This window comes from Medicago sativa, chromosome 4 (assembly GCF_051527215.1).
Source record: "Medicago sativa cultivar Bolivia chromosome 4, Bolivia_mono, whole genome shotgun sequence".
NCBI classification, from domain to species: domain Eukaryota; kingdom Viridiplantae; phylum Streptophyta; class Magnoliopsida; order Fabales; family Fabaceae; genus Medicago; species Medicago sativa.
The window spans coordinates 95,822,338-95,846,931 of record NC_140752.1 but is presented as its reverse complement, the minus strand read 5'-3'; the positions used below and the strand labels follow the sequence as shown (position 1 = coordinate 95,846,931).

The following is a 24,594-nucleotide window of genomic DNA, read 5'->3' as shown; positions in this document are numbered from 1 at the left end:
TAATATGATTTTGAAGTTTATCTGTTAATTAATTATACTCTTTTTCTTTTTGTTTTCATAATTAAAGTTTTGGTTAGGGTAAAACAGGAATTTTATTCATTAGGGCTTAGGTTTAATTAGGGCTAAAATGTTGGCATGGGTTAACTTTTATATATAGAATGATGTTTACTATGTACATTTACATGATATCTATGTACCAATTAAAATTCAGGTGAGAATATATTTGTACGTATTGCGCTAAACATCCATAAAAATTAAAAAATTCACGTTAGTTATGGTTAAATGTGTACTACAACATGCAAAGGCATTCAAATTATTACGTTAGATTGATTTGAATTTGAACACCCTACGTGTTACCAAATTATTACGTACTTGCTCGACAACAGGTTTCAACGATTTAAGATTCCCTCAAAACGACATTGTTTCGTATGTGACAGTTTGATTTAATAACAAGGAAGTGGTTGTAGTTGTAGAGTTAAGAGAAAGCAAAGGAAGCTCGTGTACGTTGGCTTCAGTTCAAAGCCAGCTTTCTCAACAACTCGGTATTATTGTTTATATAATTTACAATTTACCTGTCTTTGTCACGTTGTTAACTGTCCCAATCCAAATCCCAGTGATTATTTATTTATTTACACTCACACTAACCACTTCAATTCTGCATCATCAATTCATGCACTTTTTTTAATTGCTACAATTGGGGTTATAGAATCAATCCAGGTACTCTCACTCTATCAACACACTAACATACAATTAATTTGTCATTACAATTACAATCCCTATAGAAATTTAAAGGAATTAACAATGCACAAAGTAACATGTTCGCAACAAGGCGGATTCATTTCCATTCTTTGATTTATCTTTCACTTAATCTCAGTGTTTCGCGACATCAGGGCCACTCTGTCATTGATTTTAGAAGATGTGATCATAATCAAAATCATTCTATTTATTATAAAATCAAACTCTTTAATTGGTTATGATCTTTTCACGTGTGATTCTTTTTTTTTAACCTTTTCATGGGTCAACGGGGAAACTTTTACGTGGGGTATGAAGTTGATTGTCAACTAGTACTACTATGCTAGTACTTTATATCCTCATATATTTCACAATCATATTGTGTGGATGACATTGTGAAGCTGAACGTGATTCTTTATTTCTCATTTATGATAATGATTTATTAACCTTTTCTCACTTTTGTGCTTGCTTGCACAGATTTTTCTGATTTTCCCATTGTGGGATTGTGGCATGGTTCTTAATATTGGCTAAAACTAAAACATCCTAAAAAATAGTTTTCTTCAATCATGGACAGAAGATCTCCTCCTCTGGTTAACCAAAAATGTGAATGGCGAATGTTTGGAATCTTTAATCTTCGTGAGGCTCATTCGGATGGAAGATCGGTTTCCAATAGTAGGCAGTTGGATAAACACACCAGTGGTAAGAGTTCTTCTTTTTTAGCTTAAAAGGATTGTAATAGAATTAATGATTTTCTTAGATACACATTGACCATTGTATGCACTGAAAGTCTAAAATGTATACCAGTAACCATAAATATCATTTGAAACTGTTACGTATTGAATCAAATTTTGATTTTCTGGGATTCAATTATATTATACTCATCTTAAATTTGGAACTGGTGATTTTTTCCAAGCTGCAGGAAATGGGAAATCCAGAATTGGTTCAGATGTGCTTAGCACAGTTGATGAAAAGTACCCTGATGTTGATGTAAGTTTTGAATATTCTCATCAAACATACATATATTTTTGTAGCAGCTATTGTAAAAGGAACTCATGCTGTTAAGAGTCTAATTCCTGAAATCACAAGCATGTATGATGTTTAAACCCTTTTTAAAGCCTCGGACTAGTGGTTTTGGTAATATTTTTCGAAGTTACTTTACAATGAGAATTTGTAAGAACTTAGAAATAGTGCCATTCGAGTTGTTAGTACATTTTGTCTTTCTGTTAATAAATATCTAGAAAGGGGAAAGACTTTGAAGGAAATTGTATTTATTTGCCTTTCTAAGTTACTGCAGTAGTATTACAAATATTAACACTAAGTAAGCCATTAACCATAATACAATAGTATTGCCTTGCTTTGAGGATCTAGTGATCAAGGTCTGCGACCACGGTTTGGTCCACGTCATGTCGAGTTTTATGTTGTCATAACCGCAACACGACCACGATTGAGGCCGCATCGGGCTCATTTGACCACAACAGTTACTATGACCGATATTTTAAACCTTCGGTATCAACTAGTTTCATGAGAAATAATTCATGCACATAAACTAGAAGTATGTGACGTAAGTTTTTAAAATGTCATGTATAGTTGGCAAGATGCAGCAAAAATGGTGTTGCATCCACTCCCCTCACCCCATTACATGAATGATTTAGTAGCATAGCATTGATGGAAGAATTTTGACTGCAGGTATGCTCCAGAAGAAGAAGAGGTTATAGTTGTAAGAGTGTACGTGTGGAGAATGATCGGATAGCAGATTTGGAAAATGAAGTAACAAAAATGATTGTTAATCAGAGATTTTTCAACAAAAACTCTCAAGGCAAAGATGGTGCAGATTGTCAGCCTAATCAATTTTTGGATGCTGTACAGGTTTTATATTCGAACAAGGAACTTTTCACAAAACTTCTGCAAGATCCTAACTCTCTGTTGGTAAAACAGATTCATGACATACAGAAAACTCAAGTGAAAGCAGAACAAAATGGAGTAATAAGATTGAATAAAGCTCAAAACAGTAGTAGTTTTGATAGGTTTAATTCGAGTTCAAATTGTGAGTCTCAGTCCTCTAAAAAAATAGTAGTTTCGAAGCCTGATACAAATAATGCACAACACTTTGCTGACACTAGCTCTGGCAATGCTCAAAATATTAAGCCTTCAAATTTTACATTTGGTGAAATAAAGAGAAAGTTAAGACATGTCATGAGAGTAAGGAGAAAAGAACAGCAGTGCGGGACAACTGATTCGGCGCCAAGAAAATTTCCCAGCAGTTCGCAGGACTTGGAAGATGGTAAAAATGTAAAAAAGTTGGACACTTCTGAAAGAAATTCCCCAATTAATGTCCATGTTAGTAGTGAAAAAAGTTTGAAGTTTTTCAAGTTGAAGGATTCTGAGTCAACTATGAGACAAGAAGAAGTTGCTTCTGAGCAAAATAAATTGACCGTGAAGGACCAAGGTGTGAAAGTTTTATCTCATAAAAAGCAGCAGATGGTCCTCAAAGCACTTCATAGAGATGGGGAAAGTTGCTCTTATAGTAGTTCTTCAGCTCAAAAAATCAAAGATTTGCATGTGGCCACTTTTAGTAATGAGTTGCAAGTTTTTGGTGCTGCAGATATTAGTGTCAATAAGAGTCTTTCTGCCGACAATTTGCATGCACATTATGATATTCCTAGAGGTATGCCTCGTTATATAACTAGTTTTTTCAACTTTCTCTGATCATAAACATTCATAAATATATGCCTCATTTATCATCTATGTATTGATCAATTCTTTAGTATGGTCTGAAAGGCTGTTACAATACACGAGATAAATTATACGTTTTCTTGCAGAAACAGATGGGTCACTAGTACAAGTTGATTATGATAGATTTGAAGAGAACCATCTTGAAGACCTTATAACATCCTCTTTGGATCCAATGAACAAGTCAAAGGATATCATAACTGAAGTTCTGCAGACTTTCAGCTTGAAATGCGATGAGCCTATGAAGAGCCATTTATCGAACTTATTGATGGATTCTTCATCCACTTTTGATGAAGTGAATGGATTGACTGACCAACTTTTTGACAGTACCATCTTGCATGAGTATATCATCGAATGTTTCATGGAGTTATACCAGAATAGTGATTTTTCACCCTATTTTTCATCAAGAAATCCAAACTTCCAAGCATGTGTTGTGAGGAAAGTTTTGGATAGACAGATTAATGAACTTGTTAAACTTCACTTTTTCCCTCATCCATCACCAATAACATTACAACAGCTTGTTGAAAGGGACTTGGCCAGACGTGAATCATGGATGAATATCCATGTTGATGCAGAAGAAATTGCAATGGAGGTGGAGAAAAATGTTTTGGAAACACTGGTTTTGGAAATCGTGTCTGAGATGACTATATCATAGAAGTGATACAACATTGCAATGAACTTACATGTCTAAATCATAAATTTGATCACCGTGGGTAGTTGCTCATGGTGGTGGAGACCGCATGGCCATTAAGTCATTTGTCTTAGGTTCCATGGAAGATAGAAATAGAATGTCTTGTTTTATTTCTAGCTACATTATTTGATACTCATCTCACAGTCACATAGAAACAATTGTTCATTTTACAAATTATTTAAAATAAAAATATGTTCATTTCACACATTAAACATATTCTATTATTGAGAGTGATGCATATGGTGTTCCCTCTTTCTCCAATCGAAAGATATTTTTAGAACATTCATCTCTACATATTAGTTATTTTGCAAATTTTTAAACGCATTTATTATTTTTAGAACATTAATCAATAACTTGGATATGAAAAATCAAATATACACGAAGACTAATTTAGTATCACACATAACTTAAACACATTAATTTCACTTTCGATTTTTTTTAATAGATATGAGAAGGCTAAAAGAGTCTTATAAAGAAAATATAATTACATAGTACATTTTAGAAAACCAATGTGAAATCACTATTTTATATCATATGATGGATTGCAATGTATATAATTTGTTTAATAACAGACATTTTCACATGAACTTAATTATAGCATTTTTTTTCTACCTCATATCATTTTTTTCTTCCATTTTTTTAAAATGCTGCTCAACTGAAATTCTCTCCTCAACACGTCACCCTTATACTTCTCACGTGCCTTTTGAATTTTCTATTTTGCCCCTCTTCAAAAGTCATTGAATTTTTTTAAAAGAAAAAGTCATTGAAACTTGACAAAAAGAAAAGTCATTGAAAAATTTAAAAATAATTAAAGATTTAAGGGGTGGCGTATAAGTCAGGGCACTGGGCACATATAAGTCATTGAATTATAAAAACAACTTCCTATTATAAATTTATTTCAAGACAGTCATTGAATTATAAAAACAACTTCCTATTATAAATTTATTTCAAGACATTAGACATGAGTCATACCTTGTCAATATGGCATGTATTGGAGGCACAATTCATACCTTTGGTGGCTTACGAGCGGCGGGTTGACGTTCAGCTGTTACAAATTTGCAAATGCTAGATTAAATTTACAGTTTTGTTGTTAAAAAAAAGTACTAGTCACACAAAAATATGGAAAAGAAAAAAACAACAACTGGGAGATTTACGTACTGAACTCTCACAAACAAATCACTGCGTAGGGAACTAATATTTAAAATTCGATTTATATATGAGGTATCCACATTTATTTGTTATTCTTTGAAATATGGATTTAATTTTTGTGGTTAAAAAAATGATTTTAATTTGTAGACATTATTTGTTACTCTTTGAAATATGGATTTAATTTTTGTGGTTGAAAAAAATGATTTTAATTTGTGGACAGTAACATATATCCAATCAATTTTCTTACAAGAAAAGAATAAGATTTATGATTTTTTTTTTAAAAGATATAAAATTTAGGATGAGGGTGACGACGTCTGAATCTTAGGCAAAGAAGATTGTAACACTTATTTTACATTTATCAAGATATTTTGAAGGTCCTATTATTAGAAACAATAATGACGATTAGTTGTTGTGTTTTTCTGGTTTTTGTGGTATTACTTTTTGTTTGGTGGCCGAATTGTATGTCATTTTTCATGGTCTTCATATTGCGTATGATGCAGACCACAAGAACATTATTCTTGAATCAGATTATATGACGACTCTTGATTTAATCATGTAAGATGTCCAACCTCATGTTCCTATGATTGGTCAAATTATCCAACTACAACATCGATATTTGATTGTTGATTTTCATCATACCCTCTATCAAGGCAACGAGTGTGCGGATTAACTTGCTAAACATGATGCTTCTTCTATAAACGCTCTAAAGTCTTGGATTTTTTGCCGTCTTCAACTATATCATTCCATTCTGGACGATGTTATTGGAGTTGCTCGCCTGAGATTATAGTTTGGTTTTGTTTTATCATTTCTTCTTGATAAAAAAAAGTTATAAAATATATTGCATAATATATACAAAACCAAACTTCAAACTTCAGACATCATTCTTATGTGTTACGTTATTGGAGTGTAAAAGATTAATCTCGTATAAAATTGCTTCAGTGAAAAAATACCTTAATCCCATCTCAAAAAAAGAAAGGGAAATGTTAATGAGTGCCCCCGAGCACTCTTTGAGCACTTTAAATAGTAAGATTTTAATGAAAAGTTGTGTATTAAATGGATTGAAAATTGTAATAGTTGACTTTTTAAATGAATAATTCTTAAATATGGGATAATTTTTAAATGAATAATCCATTTTTTACCGAAAAAAAAAAAGAAAAGGAAAAAAAATACCTTAAAATGACTATTTATGGTGTTTCTCACTCACTACTGCTGCATTTGCATAAACCCTACTGAGTGGAGTTAGTTCTACTAGCAAGAGAGTATAGCAGCAGCCAACAACAACATAAACCCTAGAAAGCTTGAAGCAGCGCAGCCATGGCAATAGATCCAAAACAAGTAAAATCAGACCTAGTTCTCATCCTCGACTTCGGTTCTCAATACACTCACCTCATCACTCGCCGTATCCGAAGCCTCTCCGTTTTCTCTCTCTGCCTCAACGGCACTTCTTCTCTTCAATCCATCACTGAACTCAACCCCTCCCTCGTCATTCTCTCCGGTGGTCCCCACTCCGTTCACACTCCCGATTCCCCTTCCTTCCCCGACGGCTTTCTTCAATGGGCTCAATCCAATGCAGTTCCTGTTCTCGGTATCTGCTACGGTCTTCAGCTTCTTGTTAGCCGTCTCGGCGGTGAAGTTCGCGTTGGAAACACGCAGGAGTATGGCCGGATGGAAATTAAGGTCCAAAACGCCTCTGCTCTTTTTCCTGCTGAGAAAGTTGGACATAATCAGATTGTTTGGATGAGTCATGGTGATGAAGCTGTTACTCTTCCTTCTGGTTTCAATGTCGTGGCACGAAGTCAACAAGGCGCCGTCGCTGCCATAGAGAACCCCTCTGCCAAATTTTATGGTCTTCAGTATCACCCTGAGGTATAATAATATACCTACCTGCTTTGTTTAATTTTGATTTTGATACACTGTCATAGTAGAAAGTTTTGCACGTCAACAATAGAACATGTGATTGACTTCAGAAGTAGCTAAGATTAAAGTCAAATGTTTCCATCGATATAATTGATTGATAGTGTAAGAAATATTTAGTGTTACGATGTGTATGAGTTAAATTGATTGTTATTTGTTCTTTTTTGGGAAGGTGACTCATACGCCGGAGGGAATGGAAACACTGAAGCATTTTCTATTTGATGTTTGTGGGATTTCAGCAGGGTGGAAGATGGAGGATGTGTTGGAGGAAGAAATCAAAGTGATTAATAATACAGTGGGGCCTGATGAACATGTCATTTGTGCCTTATCTGGTGGTGTTGATTCCACTGTTGCTGCTACCATAGTTCATAAAGCCATTGGGGATAGGCTTCATTGTGTTTTTGTTGACAATGGCTTGCTCAGGTGACCACTAGTCTCGGTTTATTCATTGTAAAGATATTGGATTACAAACGGAAAGTTTTTTTTTTGTTTGTTTGTTGTTGATTTTGTTGCTGTGTCTATAGGTATAAGGAGCAGGAACGTGTGATGGAAACCTTTAAAAAGGATCTTCATTTACCAGTTGAGTGTGTTGATGCTGCAGACCAATTTCTTACAAAGCTTCAAGGTGTGACAGATCCTGAAGTAAAGAGGAAAATTATTGGTAAAGAGTTTATCTGTATCTTTGATGCTTTTGCTCAAAAGCTAGAAAAGGAACTTGGAAGCAGACCTTCTTACTTGGTTCAGGGAACCTTGTACCCTGATGTGATTGAATCATGCCCACCACCTGGAAGTGGGAAAACCCATTCCCATACCATCAAGAGCCATCATAATGTCGGTGGTCTTCCAAAGGATATGAAATTGAAACTCATTGAGCCACTTAAACTACTTTTCAAGGATGAGGTTTTACTTTTGATCTATTGAATTGTTTGCTTGTGCTTAGAATTAAATTGTTTGTTTCTGTCTATGTGTCTGCGATGTTATGCATTGATTTTTTTTGTTATTTTCATTTCCTTGTATAAAGGTACGTCAATTAGGGAGGATCATGGATGTCCCTGAGGGATTTCTAAAACGTCATCCCTTCCCTGGGCCTGGTCTTGCAGTTAGAGTTCTGGGTGACGTGACTGAAGGAAATGCCTTGGATGTTCTCCGACAGGTACATGGAGCTTTTGTGCTTGTGTTTGTCTACAGTATTGATTTTGATTTGTACCTTCAATATTTTGATTCAATTTTTCTTTTCTCAGGTTGATGAGATTTTCATTCAGTCAATCAAAGATGCTGGCCTTTATGACGTAATATGGCAAGCCTTTGCAGTTTTCTTACCAGTAAGATCTGTTGGAGTTCAAGGTGATCAAAGAACACACTCCCATGTTGTTGCACTCAGAGCCGTGACGAGTCAAGATGGAATGACAGCAGACTGGTAAGATTTCAACTGAAGTATGCATATGGCTATGATGCTGGATAACTCTTTTGGCTATGCTACTTCTGCATAACTTTATTTTGTTTTCTTATTTCTTTTTTAAATGGTACCAAATTACCATTAGGAGGTTAAATGTGCCTTTAGCAAACTATTTGATAGAACAAAATTTATTTTGGAAAGCACATGTTGCAGTTTCCATTAAAAGCTTGTGTGAGAGAGCATTAGAACTTGTACATCTGCCCAAGTCCTAAAAGCTAAAATATACCTTAGTTTTTTCTTTTTAACAGCTAAAATACTTGCACAAAAACAATGAAATATTTCAGAGTAAACTGTGTTTCTAAGCCACATTATCATTTTATCAAGTTCAATCACGAGCCTAATTAGATACTAGGGTCGTTATGCTCCTTGGAAATATATCAGCTTCTGGGTATTGATGTTTGCACCTTTGATGCTAGTTCATTTTAATAATTGGCTTTTTACATTTAACCTTTAAAATTTCAAATACGGCTGCTTATCATCTTAATAGCACTTTGCGGTAACTGTAATTTGAATTGAATTCCAGGTACTACTTTGAGCACAAGTTCCTTGATGATGTTTCACGCAAAATCTGTAATGGTGTCCGTGGTGTGAATCGTGTTGTGCAAGATATTACGTCAAAGCCTCCTTCAACAATTGAGTGGGAATAATATCAGAGTTAGTTTTATTTTTCGATGGTTGTTGGGTTTTATTGTGTTGTATATGCGATAAGGTACTGGCTATTTACTTGTTTGAGTTATTGTTTTCCCCTCTTGCCGGGGGATTGGAGGGAAGGGATTGAAGCAGGAATTTATAATAGGATTGATACAATTCTTGACATTGCAATAACTAGAATTGAGAGGACTAGTTATTGTTGTGATTTTTTCCCCTCTCGAATCAATTGAATCAAACTACAATTGCTCCTCAATGATCGAAAGGTAACTTGACAATTATGTTGCATGCATCTAACAAAGCGCACATGGCATTTCAAAATTGTCTATTTTTTTGTTTTTTTTATCAAAAATAATATTTTATATTTTAGTCCAGGATAGAAAAGAACAAATGTGTGTAAGTCGTTCATATATTCATATCGGGGCATGTTTTATTCTAGGATGGGCCACTTATATTTGGTTCTCTGTAGATCAGCACTTGAAAATTGTTTGAAATTCCAACGATGACTTACATTATGTCAAACCCCTCGTAAGTAGAACATATATGAGAGAGTGAGCTTTTGAGTGTTTTGCAAAAACTAGAATAGATATTTGTACTTCAAAACTCTCAAATAGTATTTGTTATCTCTTGGTTTTGTCAATTGATATCTGAATGAGGTTGACAATAAGTTATTTCAAAATTGACAATTTCTTCCTCTGCTAGAGGTGTTCCAGAAATGTCTATGATTGAGTAGATAGCTCTATGAACGAATGGATTTAGTTGGAAAAAGGAAAGATTTGTACAAGTTATATCTGTCATCACCACTTTGCAGAAATTCCTTAGGATTAGATCACCATCTCAGGATGACCAGGATCTTGAGTTTATATTTTTAAAGGGCATCATCATTAGTAGTTGTTGGTTTTGGACAATTTTTAGGCACTCGACTACAATGGACCACATACTAGTTTAACTTGCTTTCATATTGATCATCGAATTTTAACTTCTATTATGTCCTTTAACTTTGTATGATCTACGGCTCTATGTTTTGAAATATTGTAGAGGGTCTCGTCTACGAGGTATATGTCTGGACTCAGTGGCGGATCTTGAGTAAATTTGTTGGGGGTGCCGAACTTCTGTGGAATATATATCAAACAGTTTTAAAAACTAACATAAACAATAACTAGCCTGGTGGCCTAAATCCCTTGAAAGTACCAAGGGATGATGGGTTCGAATCCCATCAGAAATGCTTTTTTACTACAATATGTTAAAATAAAAGACAAAATATGTTAAAAAGAACACCAAGAAGTGTTGAACCCGCGACCCTTTACCAATTTATGGCACCCCTTACCACTGCAACAACCGATTTGTTATTGACATAACACACCTAATATAGTATATAAGGGAATTCTGGGGGATGCCATGGCACCTGCCAGCCCCTAAGAAGATCCGCCACTGTCTGGACTTGTGACATGTCTTTATCATTTTTGTTTGTCAAGTTGTATTTTTTTTTTTTCTACCGTTGAGAAATCTTTCTACATAAAGACAGGAACTTTCTGTTAGATTTGTCCACAGAAATGATGATCACGTGAAACCTGAAGTGCGCATAAAACCGCTTGTTCGATGGGTCGAGTTTGATTTTCTCTAACTGAGTTCTCCGATTTGTTATGTGAATGGATAAAACAAACAGGAGTTGAGTTAGTCCGAGTCTAATGTGATTTTTTTATTTAATATTATTAAATAATGCTAATGATCATTGCGGATTTTGGAAAGGAAGAAATCTTATATACAAATGCAAGGAAATGTTGCACCCAAACATTAGAAAAACTCTAGGTTTGCCTATGGTTTTTTTTAAAACTAAAATGCCCCACATGGATGCCAAAATGCAAGGTTATGTGACCTTTCTAGCCATTGATGATATCCAACAATCAACAATCAAACCTTGTCATTTGTATCAAATTTTCTTCTATGGAAATCATTATGCAAATCTTATTATATCCAAATCTTTGATGCATTCTTAAGCAACCATAAAAAGATTTTGTTATCCTAGATAGGAAAACAATGTTTATGTTGTCACCCTATACATAAAGGTTACATCTGGACATAGATAGGTGCACAGTTCTATGCACATTTATCGCCACCCTATACATGAAGGTTACATGGTAGACTTTGACTTTAGTTAGAAAAATGATAATATTTCAAGTTTACAAAAAAGGCTAACATCTAGACATAGAAGTTGCAATCAATCCATGCCGTTTGTATCAAAGTTTCTTCTATGAAAATTATTATGCAAATCTTATTATTATCCAAATCTTTGACGCATTCTTAAACAACCATAAAAAGATTTGATTAGCCTAGATAAAAAAAACAATGATTTCGTTGCTACTCTATACATAAAAGCTACATCTATACATAGATATGTGCACTATTCTAAGCACCTTTATCGCCACCATATACATGAAGGCTACATGGTAGACTTTGTCTTTAGTTAAAAAAAACTACAATATTTCAAGTTTACAAAAAAGGCTATACATCTAGACATAGAAGTTGTAATCAAACTATGTCATTTGTATCAAAGTTTCTTCTACGAAAATCATTATGCAAATCTTATTATTATCCAAATCTTTGACGCATTCTTAAGCAACCATAAAAAGTTTTTGTTAGCCTAGATAAGAAAACAATGATTTCATTGACATCTTATACATAAAGCTACATCTAGACATAGATAGATGCACTATTTTATGCACCTTTATCGTCACCCTATACATAAAGACTACACGGTAGACTTTGACTTTAGTTAGAAAAATGACAATATTTCAAGTTTAATCAACTTTTAATTTATTGTGCTCATCATTGACTCGTGTGAAGCAATTTTTTTTTTGAGCAATGATATATGAACAACCATTGATAACAACTTTCCATGACAACTTCTTTTTCCTCTATTTCTATTGGTTAAAAATAATATAGAGAGAAAAAGGAAGAGAGAGAATAAAAACATAACGTGAGTATGAGAAAAAAAATTGTCAAAAAGTTGTTGCAAAATGGTTGTACAAATATCATTTCTCTTTTTTTTTTACGGAAGTAAAAGAAATTTTATTGCGAAATTTGTACATCAATCTGTCATCTACAAGTGAGTAGGACTAGGGAATGGTGTTCAAACTACTGTTTAACCTTTAAGAAAGAGTTGGTAAAAAAAACCTTTAAAAAAAAAATAATATTTGAACAACTGTTCTGTGACAATTTTATTTTTCATACTTATATTATGTTCTCATTCTCTCTTTATTGCTTTAGTTTTTGTGCCAATAACTACATTTATTTATATATTTTGGTTGTCCCATAAATTGTTTCATAAAATAGTTGTTCAAATTACATTTTATGAATGCATCAAGGCCTAGCGTTTGAAAGAATGTTTTTTTTTTTTGTTAGAAACATTTGAAAGAATATGATGTAGAATAAGTTAACGATGGAAATTAAAATTTGACCCAAAAATTTATAAAAGTAGTCCAAAAATGTTGATGATGGAATTTTTTTATAACTTAATCCAAATAAAAATATTTAAAAATAAAGAAAATTCAATTGAATTGATTTGAATTCTAAATTCTCTAAAATTTCAATTACATCATTTAAGGACACCTAGAGATTTAATTTAACGATAAAAAGACAAACCTTAAATTGAGTCATGTTAGCGTTTTTGGTGAAAATTTTGGTGCAAATTTTTGTAAGTGAACTTTGAGCTCTACCATAAATATTAGTAATTATTTGCAATGTTATCTTCAACTTCTCTTATCTTTTAATTCAAATCAGATGAGCTACCGATATCTTTGATCCTCCTTATCTTGTACTGAACCACTATCCATTCGCCCTGAATTTCCATCATATGAAAGGAAAATCTAAGGGCCTGAGGTGTTGGCTATGATACCTCAGCTTGTTTTGGGTAGACAAAGACTTTTAGAGCTTAAAATATTTGAAGAATAGCGTTTTATCACGACCAAATTGTCCACTTTCCACGTGCAATAATGTATTCAATTTGATATTCTTCTCCTTTTATTCCAATTGTTAATTTGGCGCAGACAAGTATGTCCACGAGGTTTCAGCTAAATGGAAGAGTTTGGTCTTACAACATTAAATAAATGACGGATTTCAAATTTCTAAGAATAATTATAAAATGTTCATCCTCTTAATAAAAGAAAATAATAAAATTTGCATCTCAAAAAAATATAATATAAATGAAATGTTCATTGCTGCTACATCGATTAATAATAATTTTCTCTTCTTCCCTCAAAAAAAAAAAAAAAAAAAAATAATTTTCTCTTCTTATTTTTTTTTTAAATGGAGTGAACAATATATTTTCATTCACACTCATATCAAATGAAAACATCACTGTTTAGTATTTACATAATTAAAAATACATTAAAACAACTTGACCAGATAATATCACATGAAAACAGCACCGCTAACAACACAATCCTTAGCATATTTTTCTTATTAATTAAAATTCATATAGTATATGTTAAAAAGAATCACACATTTTAAAAAAAAATCACACATCGGATAAAAATAATCCAACAATGTGTTTATAAATGAAGGTAATCTTCATCTTACAAGTCAATTTTGTAAAGATGAATTAGATTCAATATCAAAATTTAAAAATATCCATTAAATTTATATAGAACACGCATAATTTGACGAAATGCATGAGAATTTTAATCAAAGAGACTATATTAAAAAGACTACTGTTAGCTTCCTCTTATAATAATATTCAAACTATGTACTATTAAATTACTTTGACCATATACTATGTCTTGAGAGCAAGTTTGGACTTAATCAGATGGCTCGACCCGGTAATAGTATTGATACGTCAAAAGCCAGCAAAGTAATGCTTTGGAATAAAAAGAAGATTATAAAACTGTAGACTCAGTTTGACCATGACTGAAGTAGTTGATAGCAGTATGGACAAGTCAAATAAGAGATATGGCAAAATACAATTTGCTAATTTATATTGCACGTTTGCACTGGTTTTAGTGTTATATTATACACTTCATTAAGAAAGAGGAGAAAGTCTAGTCTATACCCTCCTACTCTTTTGTTGTCATCCTTTACATCATTTAATTTTTGTTTGTTTTAATATTTACAAAACTACAAATTTAGACCAGAGAGAAAAGACGGGGTAGAATCAATGAAAAATTTACAATGAAATTCATTTATATTTTATAGTCACTATTGATTTATAGTGCGAGTGGAAGAGAAGTAGATTGTCACGGTTAAAATTCTCTATTATTCTTAATTATTACAACATATCAACCATCAAACATAAAGAAAAAAAATGAGAGATAAAATTACATAGAAAAGAGGAAATTGAGTTTGATGGTTGAAAAATTACACAATTGATAAAATCCGAAAGAATTTCAATAGAGAGAATTCATTCTCTTATGAAATTGAATGATAATGTAATGAAAAGTACAAAGAAGATGGTTATAAGTTTTTTTTAGGGGAGAAGATAGTTATAAGTTAAAAAATCATTAATGTATCATGAAATTTTATGAAATTTTTGAATAAAATTTCAAATTATAAAAAAATATAGCAGATAGCTCGGTTTTTCCTAAAAAAAGCAGGTTGCTCGGTTAGTGAACTAGTAGATACCAAAATCATTCCAAAATATTTAATTTAAAAAAACAATAAAACCGGCTCATAGTGGCCGGGATGCATGTTTTTAAAAAATACATGGTGAGCATCACTAGATCCCATATACTATACTATTTCCACCAAAGAAAAAAAATGCCATATACTGCATTTCTTGAGTTACAAGAATACTTATAAATGTCTATGAGGGAGAAATTTCTAAACAAAGTGAGAATTATAGATTCATGTCAAATCATTGGTTAATTTAATTCAGTATAATTTCAACTAGCCTATCTACCAATTTACAAGTGCTGAAACAAATGTCCATGTTACATCACCAATAGGTATTTATTCCAGAGACTAACTTTTTCTATTAGAATTCTTCAAAACAAAAAGTATCTCCAAGAATTTTCATTTGTGACTATAAGAATCTCTGTGTGACACGCCAGTGGGAGAAATTAAATTGAACATCTCCATTTTTTATTTTTAAATACAAAATTCAAAACTTTGAAGCCACTTTCTGGAGGGCTTGCTTGATCCTTTTTGCTGTTGCATTAGCTGGTCCTTTGAACTGCAAATAAAAGGAAGCATAAATTTAGATAAAAGACTATAAATTGTAGCCCTTATCAAATTAGTCCCCTACATAACATTAACAATATTTCAAAATGTTCTTGAAATTGCAAAATGTTAATCAGATTGGTTCTTGAGATAATTGGTATTCTCATGGACTATAAGGACATTAAGTTGGTAATATTAATGATGCATTTGAAACTTAGAGAATAATGTAAGGGATGCATTTAATAACATATCTAAATAGATGGACAAACATGATTAACGATAAACATTTTAAAATTCTAAGGACTAAACTGATACAGTCCTACAATTTTAGATACCAAATTGTTATTTACTCAAATATATTCAAGAGCTTACCTTAGATTTAATGATTAGATGAAGACTCCCATCAGCTTCTTCTGTTGATTGAACTGAATTAAAATCTATGTTGAGATTGTTAACTGCTTCCATAATTTCTAATATCCTTCCTGCTTTAGAAGGGCACTTCATTTCAATTACAACTCCATTGTCACTCATACTGACATTAACATTCCTATTAGAACTTCCTTTTGAAGCATCTGAACACATCTCTCTCCTTGTCTCCTCTATGTCACAAATTTTCCTCTTTTTCACCATAGGTTTCTTCCCATTGTTAGTTTTGTTATTATAGTAATGATCAGAAGTCCTCTCCACCATATCATGATGTGATTTTTTACTTCTAGACTCTATACCTGTTGACTCTCTTTGAGCTTCCAACTCTCTTATCTTTTTCTCAAGCTTTCTAAGGTATTCAATTGCATCATCTAGTATAGAAACTTTGTCATCCTGCATGAATAATGTATTTAATTAGTTTTTGATGAAAATGTAGCACTGATACTTCAGATTGAAGGCGTGTCCTGTGTTTGACACAATATTATGTCTAGTGTTTGTGTTTGTGTTGGTGCTTCATAGGTGGTGCTTAATGATCAAGCTAAGAAATATGGTGACTAAAATATAAATATTACCTTACTATTTGAAGGAACCATTGATCTAAGAGTTAAAAACCTTTCATTTAGCTTTGCCCTTCTCCTTCTTTCTGACAAAACATGGTTCATACCTTCATCAGCCTCTAGTCTTGTACCTTCTCTATAGTCATTCTCCTCTTGAGATTCAAGCAAACCATCAGTGTGCATCCGTGGAACTTCGAACAAAATCTTCTTCAATAACTTTTGTGAGGTCCCTTGTCTTGGCCTTTGGAAATTCACAGGCACACCTTTGTTCCAAACACAAAAGCTTGATTCTTGATGAAAGTTTTGAAAATGCATCCCCATTGTTAACTGGTCATTGCTTTTTAAAAGTTCTGAAAGAATTTTCTGATAATGCCAATCTTCACTTAGAGGATCCACTAGGCTCATTTTTTGGTTATTATTGCAATCTTCTCCAACCTTAGGAGCAGAAGAAATATTTTGTGATATGCAGTCACTTGAATTCACGGAGTTATGAACACAGTTGCTCAAATCATCATCCAAAACTTGCCAGCTTTCAACCATGAATGTTTCATTTGGTAGTTGATTGGCTTGTAATGCATTTGAGCTACCATTAGGAGAGGTTGCTGTGTTGATTATGTCATATCCAACTTCTGGAATTAATTCAACATCATAATCATTATCATCAAATGCTACACAAGCAACACCTTCGTTATTTCTCGAATTCAATGTAGCTCGAGCGTTAATAGGGTCATCGACGCTTAGACTATTCGATAAAGAAGTTTTGATCTGTTGAATGAGACTGAGATCTTCCAATACCTTCACACAAAAGGCGAAGAATCCAGAAACATTATTACAAGAAGTTGAGGGAGAAATAACAGAATAGTAATATTAATGTTATAAAAGACAATGGAAAAACCGAAAAGACTTACGTGATCGGTTGTGCCTAGCTCAATAACCCCTTTCATGAAAGGAAAACACACCACTGTCTGAAAGTTGAGACGAAAGAAACAAATTACACAATGCATTGATAGGATTTTTGGTTTCTAAAATTTGGACGATTATCAGTCTTAGATTATTAGTCTTTATGTTTGGAAATTAATAGAATAAAGGCTTTTGTCACACATATACTTGAAAGCTACACTATGTAGCTTCAATGTAATTGCATGTCTCTGGTATTACGTACAGGTTCCCAAATAGTAATAAGGATGGATACTATTGCAGAAGTACTTAGACTAAACACTAAAGAGTGGTTTCCAAAGCAAGACCTATCTTAACACATGTAAATTTCTTTGCATTATTATTGATAGTACTAAGAAAACTATTAATAACTATTGGAGTTCATTTATAATACAAGGACAATTAAGAAAAGAAAAAAAAATAGACTGATACCTGAATTGATGCACTCTGAGCATGGGAGAAGACAGGTTCAAATGTGTTTTAAGGAACAAAACCAAAGGAAGAAGATAAATGTTAGACTTTGTCATTTTAATCACAATTAGAGTACAATAAAACTAATATCTCCCTTTCTTTTTATAAGTACACCCTTTTGTGAGTTTATAAAGGCGTGTATAAAAAGGGACGGAGATAGTCTATTTTAATCAAAACCAGAAGAAAGAACAAGCCAGCTAAAGAAAGAGAAACATATACCTTTGCGAGGAGAGCGCGACTAAACACTTTGCAATCAACAGAATCAGCATCAATTAGCCAAATTGGTTGGCCATTTTCTAGAGCTCTTCCTGGTAAACTAAGAACACACAAATTTGAGGATAAATAAGAATGAATAAATGTACAATTTAAAAACAGAAAGCCAAACTAGAAAGGAACACAAAAAAGGAAAAAAGAGTGAGATTTACCCTTGGCCAATGTTGAATATAAAGGACATGCAAACCAAATAGTACCACTCGGTATCTGTGAGATCATCAGGTGAAAGTGCTGCAGAAGGCCTTTTTATTTGAGGGTTGGTATCTACTGTTTTGAGGGACCTGAAAAGCTCTCTCAGCTGCTCACTCCTCTGTAAGCCTATTTCGTCAGAACTAAGTTCCACTCCTTGACTTGTTTTCCTTGTCTTAATCTCTCCATTGTAGTATCCTTCCCCCCAGCTCAACACCCTGAAAAATGGTCAAGGAAAAAGGCCTTGTTGATAAAAAGCTTATCGTATAAGTGCTTATGTGTAAGCTATTTCTATAACAAGAGATAAAATGAAGTCAAACTGTTTTCATTGAAGCTATAATCAGTTTTCATCAGCTATTATGAAGAGCTTATAGAAATAACCTGAAAACAATTTATGACATGTCATAAGCTATTTCCATAAACTCTCTAAGATAATCTCACATATGCTTAAGTCAATAATTGAGGTAAATAAATCAATAAAAACATATTCAAACTCGATTTTGAATAGAATATAGCTTCCTAGCAAAAACCTTTAATGCATCAAGTAGTAGCAGACAATCTAAAACTAGATTCAGATTTTCAAGATTCAAATGAAAAGTTAACTATTCATCTAAGATAACAAATAAGTGGTTAAAATAGAGCTGTTGATAATTAATATAAGCAAAACTACAGTAGCACAAAAAAACATTTTTTTACACCTCCATCTCAAATCAAATTTTGGCAGATAATGTCTCATATATCATATAAAGTCTTAGTTTCAAGGTATTAGAAAAACATGAACATATTCAAGAAGGAAAATATAATAGAATAGCATAAACACATTTAATGAGGTACTATGAATGAAACAGTTTGTATCTTACCCTGGTTGGTTAACAGATTCAGACCAGAATATTACATAGCTCCATTGAATGCTTCTAACTGCCAAAGCAAGTTGCTCCTTCATGTTTTGTGGCACCATTATCTACTTATGCAACAGAAACAACACAATCTATGATTAATCTACAATATCTGAATTCATTGACACAAAGATACTTGTTTGCTTGATTGAAAAATGTTTTTGTCTGAACTGAAAAGCAAGTTTCCAAAACAGAAGTGATTGTTTTTCAGTTACTAGATTTGGAAACAATAACTGATATGGCTACAAAAGTGTGACATAATGTCACCGTGACATTAAATCTGAACCACACAACACACACTTTTGAGTGGCCCAGATTTAATGTCACCCATACAACACATCTGGGCCACACAACACAATGTGTTGTGTATAGACTCAGATGTTGACTTGAGAGGGAGGATTGAAAATTTGCAATAATGCTATGTTCTGATAAGATGGTTGGTAGTAAAAGTATATATATATGCAGCAGAGGTTAAAAAAACCAAAGAAAGTTGTGACAGAAATGAAATACTACTTTTTTTTTTTGAAAGGAGAAATCAAATACTACTGTTGATTATATATATATTTTTAATTCAAATAGCTAGCATTACTATTTTTACCAAAACCGTCCGAAACACAAACGTGACACTCACTTCAAAGACTGCAAGATGGAAAAAAAATACAGGTGCACACACATGTATGATCCAACGTTATTTTTTTCATATAAAAAAACTTGCATATATGGATATATTATTGATAGTAGGAGTATATGTCAAAGGATTTGGCAATAAATATATGTCAAAGAATTTAGCAATAAATGTCTAAAAACAAAATAAATAAATTCTCACTTTTGGGTAGAGTTGTGACGGATAATGATCACTCAAATAATTGTAATAATGGTTCCCTCGAAGGCATGGCAACTGCTACTCTAATGGTGTGCTTCCGTCCTAAATCATTTGACAAAAATTATATCTCAAATTATTACTCCATTCGTTCTATTATGAGTGAGTCTAATTATTATTTCGCACATGTTAAGAATAATGTATAATTTAAAGAGAAAAAAATAATTGTTTTAAGTATCATTGTCAAATAATTTATCCATCTAATATCATTAATGTAGTTTAATAATGAGTACGACTACTTGGGGGTTCGACGTTACATCTATACACGTCCAAGAATTGATGATTTTTCCAAATGCAAATATGAGAATAGGTATTATATTACACTAACAAGATCTTATTTATTGATATCTCTGTTCTCCTTAAACTTAAAGAGTTTGGTCTAATGATAAATTGACAAACCTTGGATATGAAAGTTTTAAATTTGAGCTTAGGTGCCCTTAAAAGGATGTAAATGTAAATACCTTTGTGAGTATTCTTTTAACTCTAAGGTTTTGTTTGGGAGTTTGGAGGGGAGGAGAGGGTTTTGGAAAAAAGAAGGAGCAAGTGGAAGAAATATAAGACATTGAAAGAAATAGAAGATATTGAAAGAAGAGGACTTTGGAGCTTAAATTTTTATGGGTTAATTAAGTTTTTGGTCCCTATAAATATATGCAGTTTTGTTTTTAGTCCTTATAAAAAGAAATCACACTTTTTAGTCCCTCTAAAATTTTATGTCAAGGCTTTTAGTCCCCGCCGTTAACTTAACTTAACGGATGCTGACGTGGCGCTGCCATATCATTATTATTTTTAAAAAAAAAAACAAGTCAGAATTTTCAATTTAATTTTTTTCCAAAAACATAATGATAAATTATGAAATTTCTAAAATACCCTTAATCTTTTAACATTTTCCTAATCAAGCATGTTGTCAAAAATTCAAGTTTCGGTGATGGATCTAAGCCTCTTTATCCTTGGAAGAATGAGATTTGGGACTAACCACATAAGCGATTGTTTTTCAAATCAATCAAACTATCATAAAACTCTAATTTCGGTGCAGGCATACAATTTTCCAGCTTCATGTCATTTGGCAATGAATCTAAACCATGTTTGTTCTTCTTTAAATTCTTCGAGACTTTGTTGTAAAATTCCTTTTCTTTGGTTCCGCGAATTGAATCCAGGGGAGTTTACATTACTATCATTGAATTCAAATGATTGAGAGTCCAACTCAACGCCCATATTTCATCCATATTTATTCTTCTCAGGATTTAATTACTCCTGTTCCACACATCAAACAGAATCGAAGCACATCTCTCTATTACAGGTCGATTTCAAGAAGGAAATTTTAGCATAGGTTGTTCGTTTTAATCTTCGTAAACGATTTCAGGAAGGAAACAAGGAAATTCGTTTTCGATTTTGGGTTTAGGTTGCTCGATTTCAGGATTCTGGGTTTAGGTTCATGGTTTTCGAAAAATCCCAATTCTGGGAATTTAGGGTTTCTTTTATATTTTACCACTTTCTTTTTAATATTTTAATTCTTTTAATTTAAATTATTGATTTTTTGTTCTAAATACATAATCCAATTCAGCATTCAACGTGGCATGGTTTTTATTACATAAAGTGTCATGTCATAAAAAAAGATGATGTGGCAGTGCCACATCAGCATCCATTAAGTTAAGTTAACGGCAAGGACTAAAAACCTTGACAGAAAATTTTAGAGGGACTAAAAAGTGTGATTTATTTTTATAGGGACTAAAAACAAAATTGAATATATTTATAGGGACCAAAAACTTAATTAACCCAATTTTTATTCATAATACAATCCCCCTCATTTAGGAAACTCATTTGTATTGGGGGAGAGTTTTGGAGGGTTTATATGAATTTTTTAAATTCAATTTATATTGTTGTAATATTCTTAAAATTAAAGATATATTAATCGTTAGCATCTCTCTCACTCAAATTGTACTCGTGAACTCAACTCAGTTGGTAGAAACAATGTATAATATATGCAAAGTATGGTTTAAACCCCGACTACCATTAAAAAAGAAATTACCCACAAATTGAAAGACTAAATTAGTGGCACCTAAATTTTGTGTAGTCAATTTGACTATGTGCAGAATGTGTAATTCATTGTTCTGCGTATATGCTTTGTAAATGGTGGGAGTTGGTGAAGGTTATTATTGAGAATTAGGGGTGGAAATGGGCTAGGCCGGACCGGACTTTGTAAGGCCTAAGTCTGGCCTACTTCAAAAATTATAGGCCTGAGTCTGGCCTATTACCCGTCATAGGCTCATTTTCGAGGCCTCGCCTGGCCTTTTTAAAGACCTGATGAAGCCTGAAAGCCTATTTAAAAGCCTATTTTATGTTAAGTCTGACAACACATGTAAGCATACTCCTAAATAGGCCAAAACTTATTAAGGCCTAAAGCACACAAATATGTTTGCTACTAAATAATGAATTCTTACGAAGGTCTAATCACACCAATATATCAGCTACTAAATAACCAATCATATGGAGACTTGTGTTTATGAAGAAAGAAAACTTTAAAAATATCAATAATGGAAGATATATTATATATGAAAAGCTTAATAGGCTGGTATGATGGACTTAATAGGCTTTTTTGCAAGCCTTAGCCCGACCTGTTTAATTAAATAGGCCTTATAAAAAGCTGGAGCCTGGCCTTATTAATAAACGAGCTGGGCCGAGCTAGGCTTTAAATAGGCTAGGTCGTAGGCCCCTGTCGGACGGTATGGCTTATTCCCACCCCTATTGAGAATGAGATTTAATGTATATTCGGTTTGGCTTTTAAAATGGTCAAAATTAAATTAATTCTAGATATTAAGAAAAGAATTGAGTAAAACTGCAAGTTTAGTGGCTAAGTTCCCATATTGGTGCAACGCATTCGAAAACTCCTGGTTTTGGATTGGCAAGTCCGATTTCGTCATACCTAGAGGGAGGGTAATCGATGTGCTGATTGGTTGGCTAACTTTAGCTTTTCTCTAGACTCTTTTAAATATATCATAATGGAGAATCCGTCCAGTGAGCTCCGTAGACTTCTTTTTGATGACATCTCTGGCGCTTCTATGCCTAGGAATGTTCGGATAGCTTCTTAGTTTTCTTTTGGTCCTTTGGCCCTCTTTTGTACCCAAAAAAAAAAAAAGAAAAGAATTGAGTATAATGTTTGATATAGAATTGATTTTACTTTTAAGAATGGGTTTTATTTGAAGCTGAAAATTAAAGCTTTTGATTTTAGAATTGATTCCAACTCTCAAAGTTATTATTCAAATTACTTTATATAGATGTATTTAAATTTAAATTACTTTATCTTTAACTCATTTTAGTTAGAATCAATTTTATAAAATTAATTCATTCAAAACAATTTTTTTAGACGCACGACCAAACAATAAAATCAATTCATTCAAAATCAATTTTTTTTAGATTCACAACCAAAACGTACACTTGAGCTAATAATGAGCCGTAAACTTCTTATCTAGTTCATACATCACACCCAATGAGTTAATGACAACGAGCACAGAGGCTCCACCACAATACTCTTTCAATGTCATGCAATACTTTCAATTTTAGTAGTGAACATGACTTTTAAGTTTTATTTGTAATTTAATATTCCATTTTCAATCTTTATAATAAAAGTGTTTGACAAAATCATTCGGAAACTTGTGACAATTTGCTAAACTATGTTTAACAAACCATTGGATCGTCTCGTGATTTTAGTATGAGTGCGGTTTTTCGAGAACCATATTATATTACTTATTGTTTTTTAAATTGCGACTAATCTCTATATTTAACATATGGTCATTCACTACTTAAAATAAATAATCAAGAAGTTATTACCAAAGTAAGAAGACAATATTGAAAAAAACACTCTCACAACTCCTATCAAAATAAAAAAAAATTGACAAGGATTTTAAAATCGTTTCTGAACCAATTCAACACTTTTGAATTCGATTTTCATATGGTTTGGTGGATATGAAGTCCATGCAAACCCAATCACTTCAAACAAATAGATACGTTTCAGCATAAAAACAAAAACAAATAGCCATGGCCGGCAAAAACAAAATTATAACTACAAATCCACAAGCCATATATATTATAGCCGCCTCTCTGCTATGCCAGGGACACAATCTCTGTGTATTTACAAATTTTCCGCAGTTGGAGATTATGGATCATTTAACATATCATATGGCGTAATATAGTTTATCTTAGTTAGTAAAATAAGGTTTGATTGTTATTGTTATTAATGTGGATCATTTGATTAAAATCTAATGATTCAAAGATTGACTACAAATATTGACTCAAATTATGCGGTTAAGACGTGAGCTGTTCGATTTTAATCAAACGATTCACAATCTACGACTATGACTATCACGTGAAAACGCAATTGTGTTTTGTCCAACTTTGTTTTGTTGTGCACCTATCACTACTTGATTAAAGTCATCAAGTTGTGTTATTGGAACACATAATTTGGGACAAATACTTGCACAGAGGTAGTTTCGTCATAT

General features: G+C 32.7%; 3 protein-coding genes across 7 annotated transcripts; 2 read left to right on the top strand and 1 right to left on the bottom strand.

The window, feature by feature from the left end:
• Positions 1–624: 624 nt before the first annotated feature.
• TRM12 (uncharacterized) lies at positions 625–4,365 on the top strand. Of its 4 annotated transcripts, none has more exons than XM_085706049.1 (5): positions 625–717; positions 1,210–1,431; positions 1,652–1,719; positions 2,419–3,397; positions 3,552–4,365. In XM_085706049.1, exons 2-5 carry the CDS (start codon positions 1,299–1,301, stop codon positions 4,115–4,117), a joined length of 1,746 nt encoding a protein of 581 aa, XP_085562175.1. In that variant the 5' UTR covers positions 625–717; positions 1,210–1,298; the 3' UTR covers positions 4,118–4,365. The 4 variants fall into 4 exon arrangements, with proteins under 4 accessions (XP_085562175.1, XP_085562173.1, XP_085562174.1 ...); XM_085706047.1 differs by having other exon boundaries at positions 1,646–1,719; XM_085706048.1 differs by lacking the exon at positions 625–717 and having other exon boundaries at positions 1,177–1,431.
• Positions 4,366–6,515: 2,150 nt separating this feature from the next.
• LOC146934179 (GMP synthase (glutamine-hydrolyzing), putative / glutamine amidotransferase) lies at positions 6,516–9,576 on the top strand. Its single transcript, XM_085706045.1, has 6 exons — positions 6,516–7,168; positions 7,389–7,639; positions 7,741–8,116; positions 8,238–8,369; positions 8,458–8,633; positions 9,196–9,576. The coding sequence occupies exons 1-6, from the start codon at positions 6,617–6,619 to the stop codon at positions 9,317–9,319; spliced, it is 1,611 nt and encodes a 536-aa protein (XP_085562171.1). The 5' UTR covers positions 6,516–6,616; the 3' UTR covers positions 9,320–9,576.
• A 5,555-nt stretch (positions 9,577–15,131) lies between these two features.
• Positions 15,132–19,507, bottom strand: EGL3 (basic helix-loop-helix (bHLH) DNA-binding superfamily protein). 2 transcript variants are annotated; one of them, XM_085706043.1, is made up of 8 exons: positions 19,186–19,507; positions 18,289–18,543; positions 18,083–18,179; positions 17,825–17,839; positions 17,365–17,421; positions 16,472–17,251; positions 15,846–16,292; positions 15,132–15,486 (listed from the first exon to the last, which is right to left on the bottom strand). In XM_085706043.1, the coding sequence occupies exons 1-8, from the start codon at positions 19,281–19,283 to the stop codon at positions 15,415–15,417; spliced, it is 1,821 nt and encodes a 606-aa protein (XP_085562169.1). In that variant the 5' UTR covers positions 19,284–19,507; the 3' UTR covers positions 15,132–15,414. The 2 variants fall into 2 exon arrangements, with proteins under 2 accessions (XP_085562169.1, XP_085562170.1); XM_085706044.1 differs by having other exon boundaries at positions 18,083–18,171; positions 19,186–19,505.
• Between the last annotated feature and the right edge of the window lie 5,087 nt (positions 19,508–24,594).

Coding starts and splice junctions, on each gene's coding strand:
- TRM12 (XM_085706047.1), top strand. CDS start 1,299: ATGGACAGAAGATCTCCTCCTCTGGTTAACCAAAAATGTGAATGGCGA. Junction 1,432..1,645: donor GTTGGATAAACACACCAGTG/GTAAGAGTTCTT, acceptor ATTTTTTCCAAG/CTGCAGGAAATGGGAAATCC. Junction 1,720..2,418: donor AAAAGTACCCTGATGTTGAT/GTAAGTTTTGAA, acceptor TTTTGACTGCAG/GTATGCTCCAGAAGAAGAAG.
- LOC146934179 (XM_085706045.1), top strand. CDS start 6,617: ATGGCAATAGATCCAAAACAAGTAAAATCAGACCTAGTTCTCATCCTC. Junction 8,117..8,237: donor AACTACTTTTCAAGGATGAG/GTTTTACTTTTG, acceptor CCTTGTATAAAG/GTACGTCAATTAGGGAGGAT. Junction 8,370..8,457: donor CCTTGGATGTTCTCCGACAG/GTACATGGAGCT, acceptor TTCTTTTCTCAG/GTTGATGAGATTTTCATTCA.
- EGL3 (XM_085706043.1), bottom strand. CDS start 19,283: ATGGTGCCACAAAACATGAAGGAGCAACTTGCTTTGGCAGTTAGAAGC. Junction 16,293..16,471: donor TGGTTCCTTCAAATAGTAAG/GTAATATTTATA, acceptor TTATTCATGCAG/GATGACAAAGTTTCTATACT. Junction 15,487..15,845: donor ATCTAATCATTAAATCTAAG/GTAAGCTCTTGA, acceptor TTTTATTTGCAG/TTCAAAGGACCAGCTAATGC.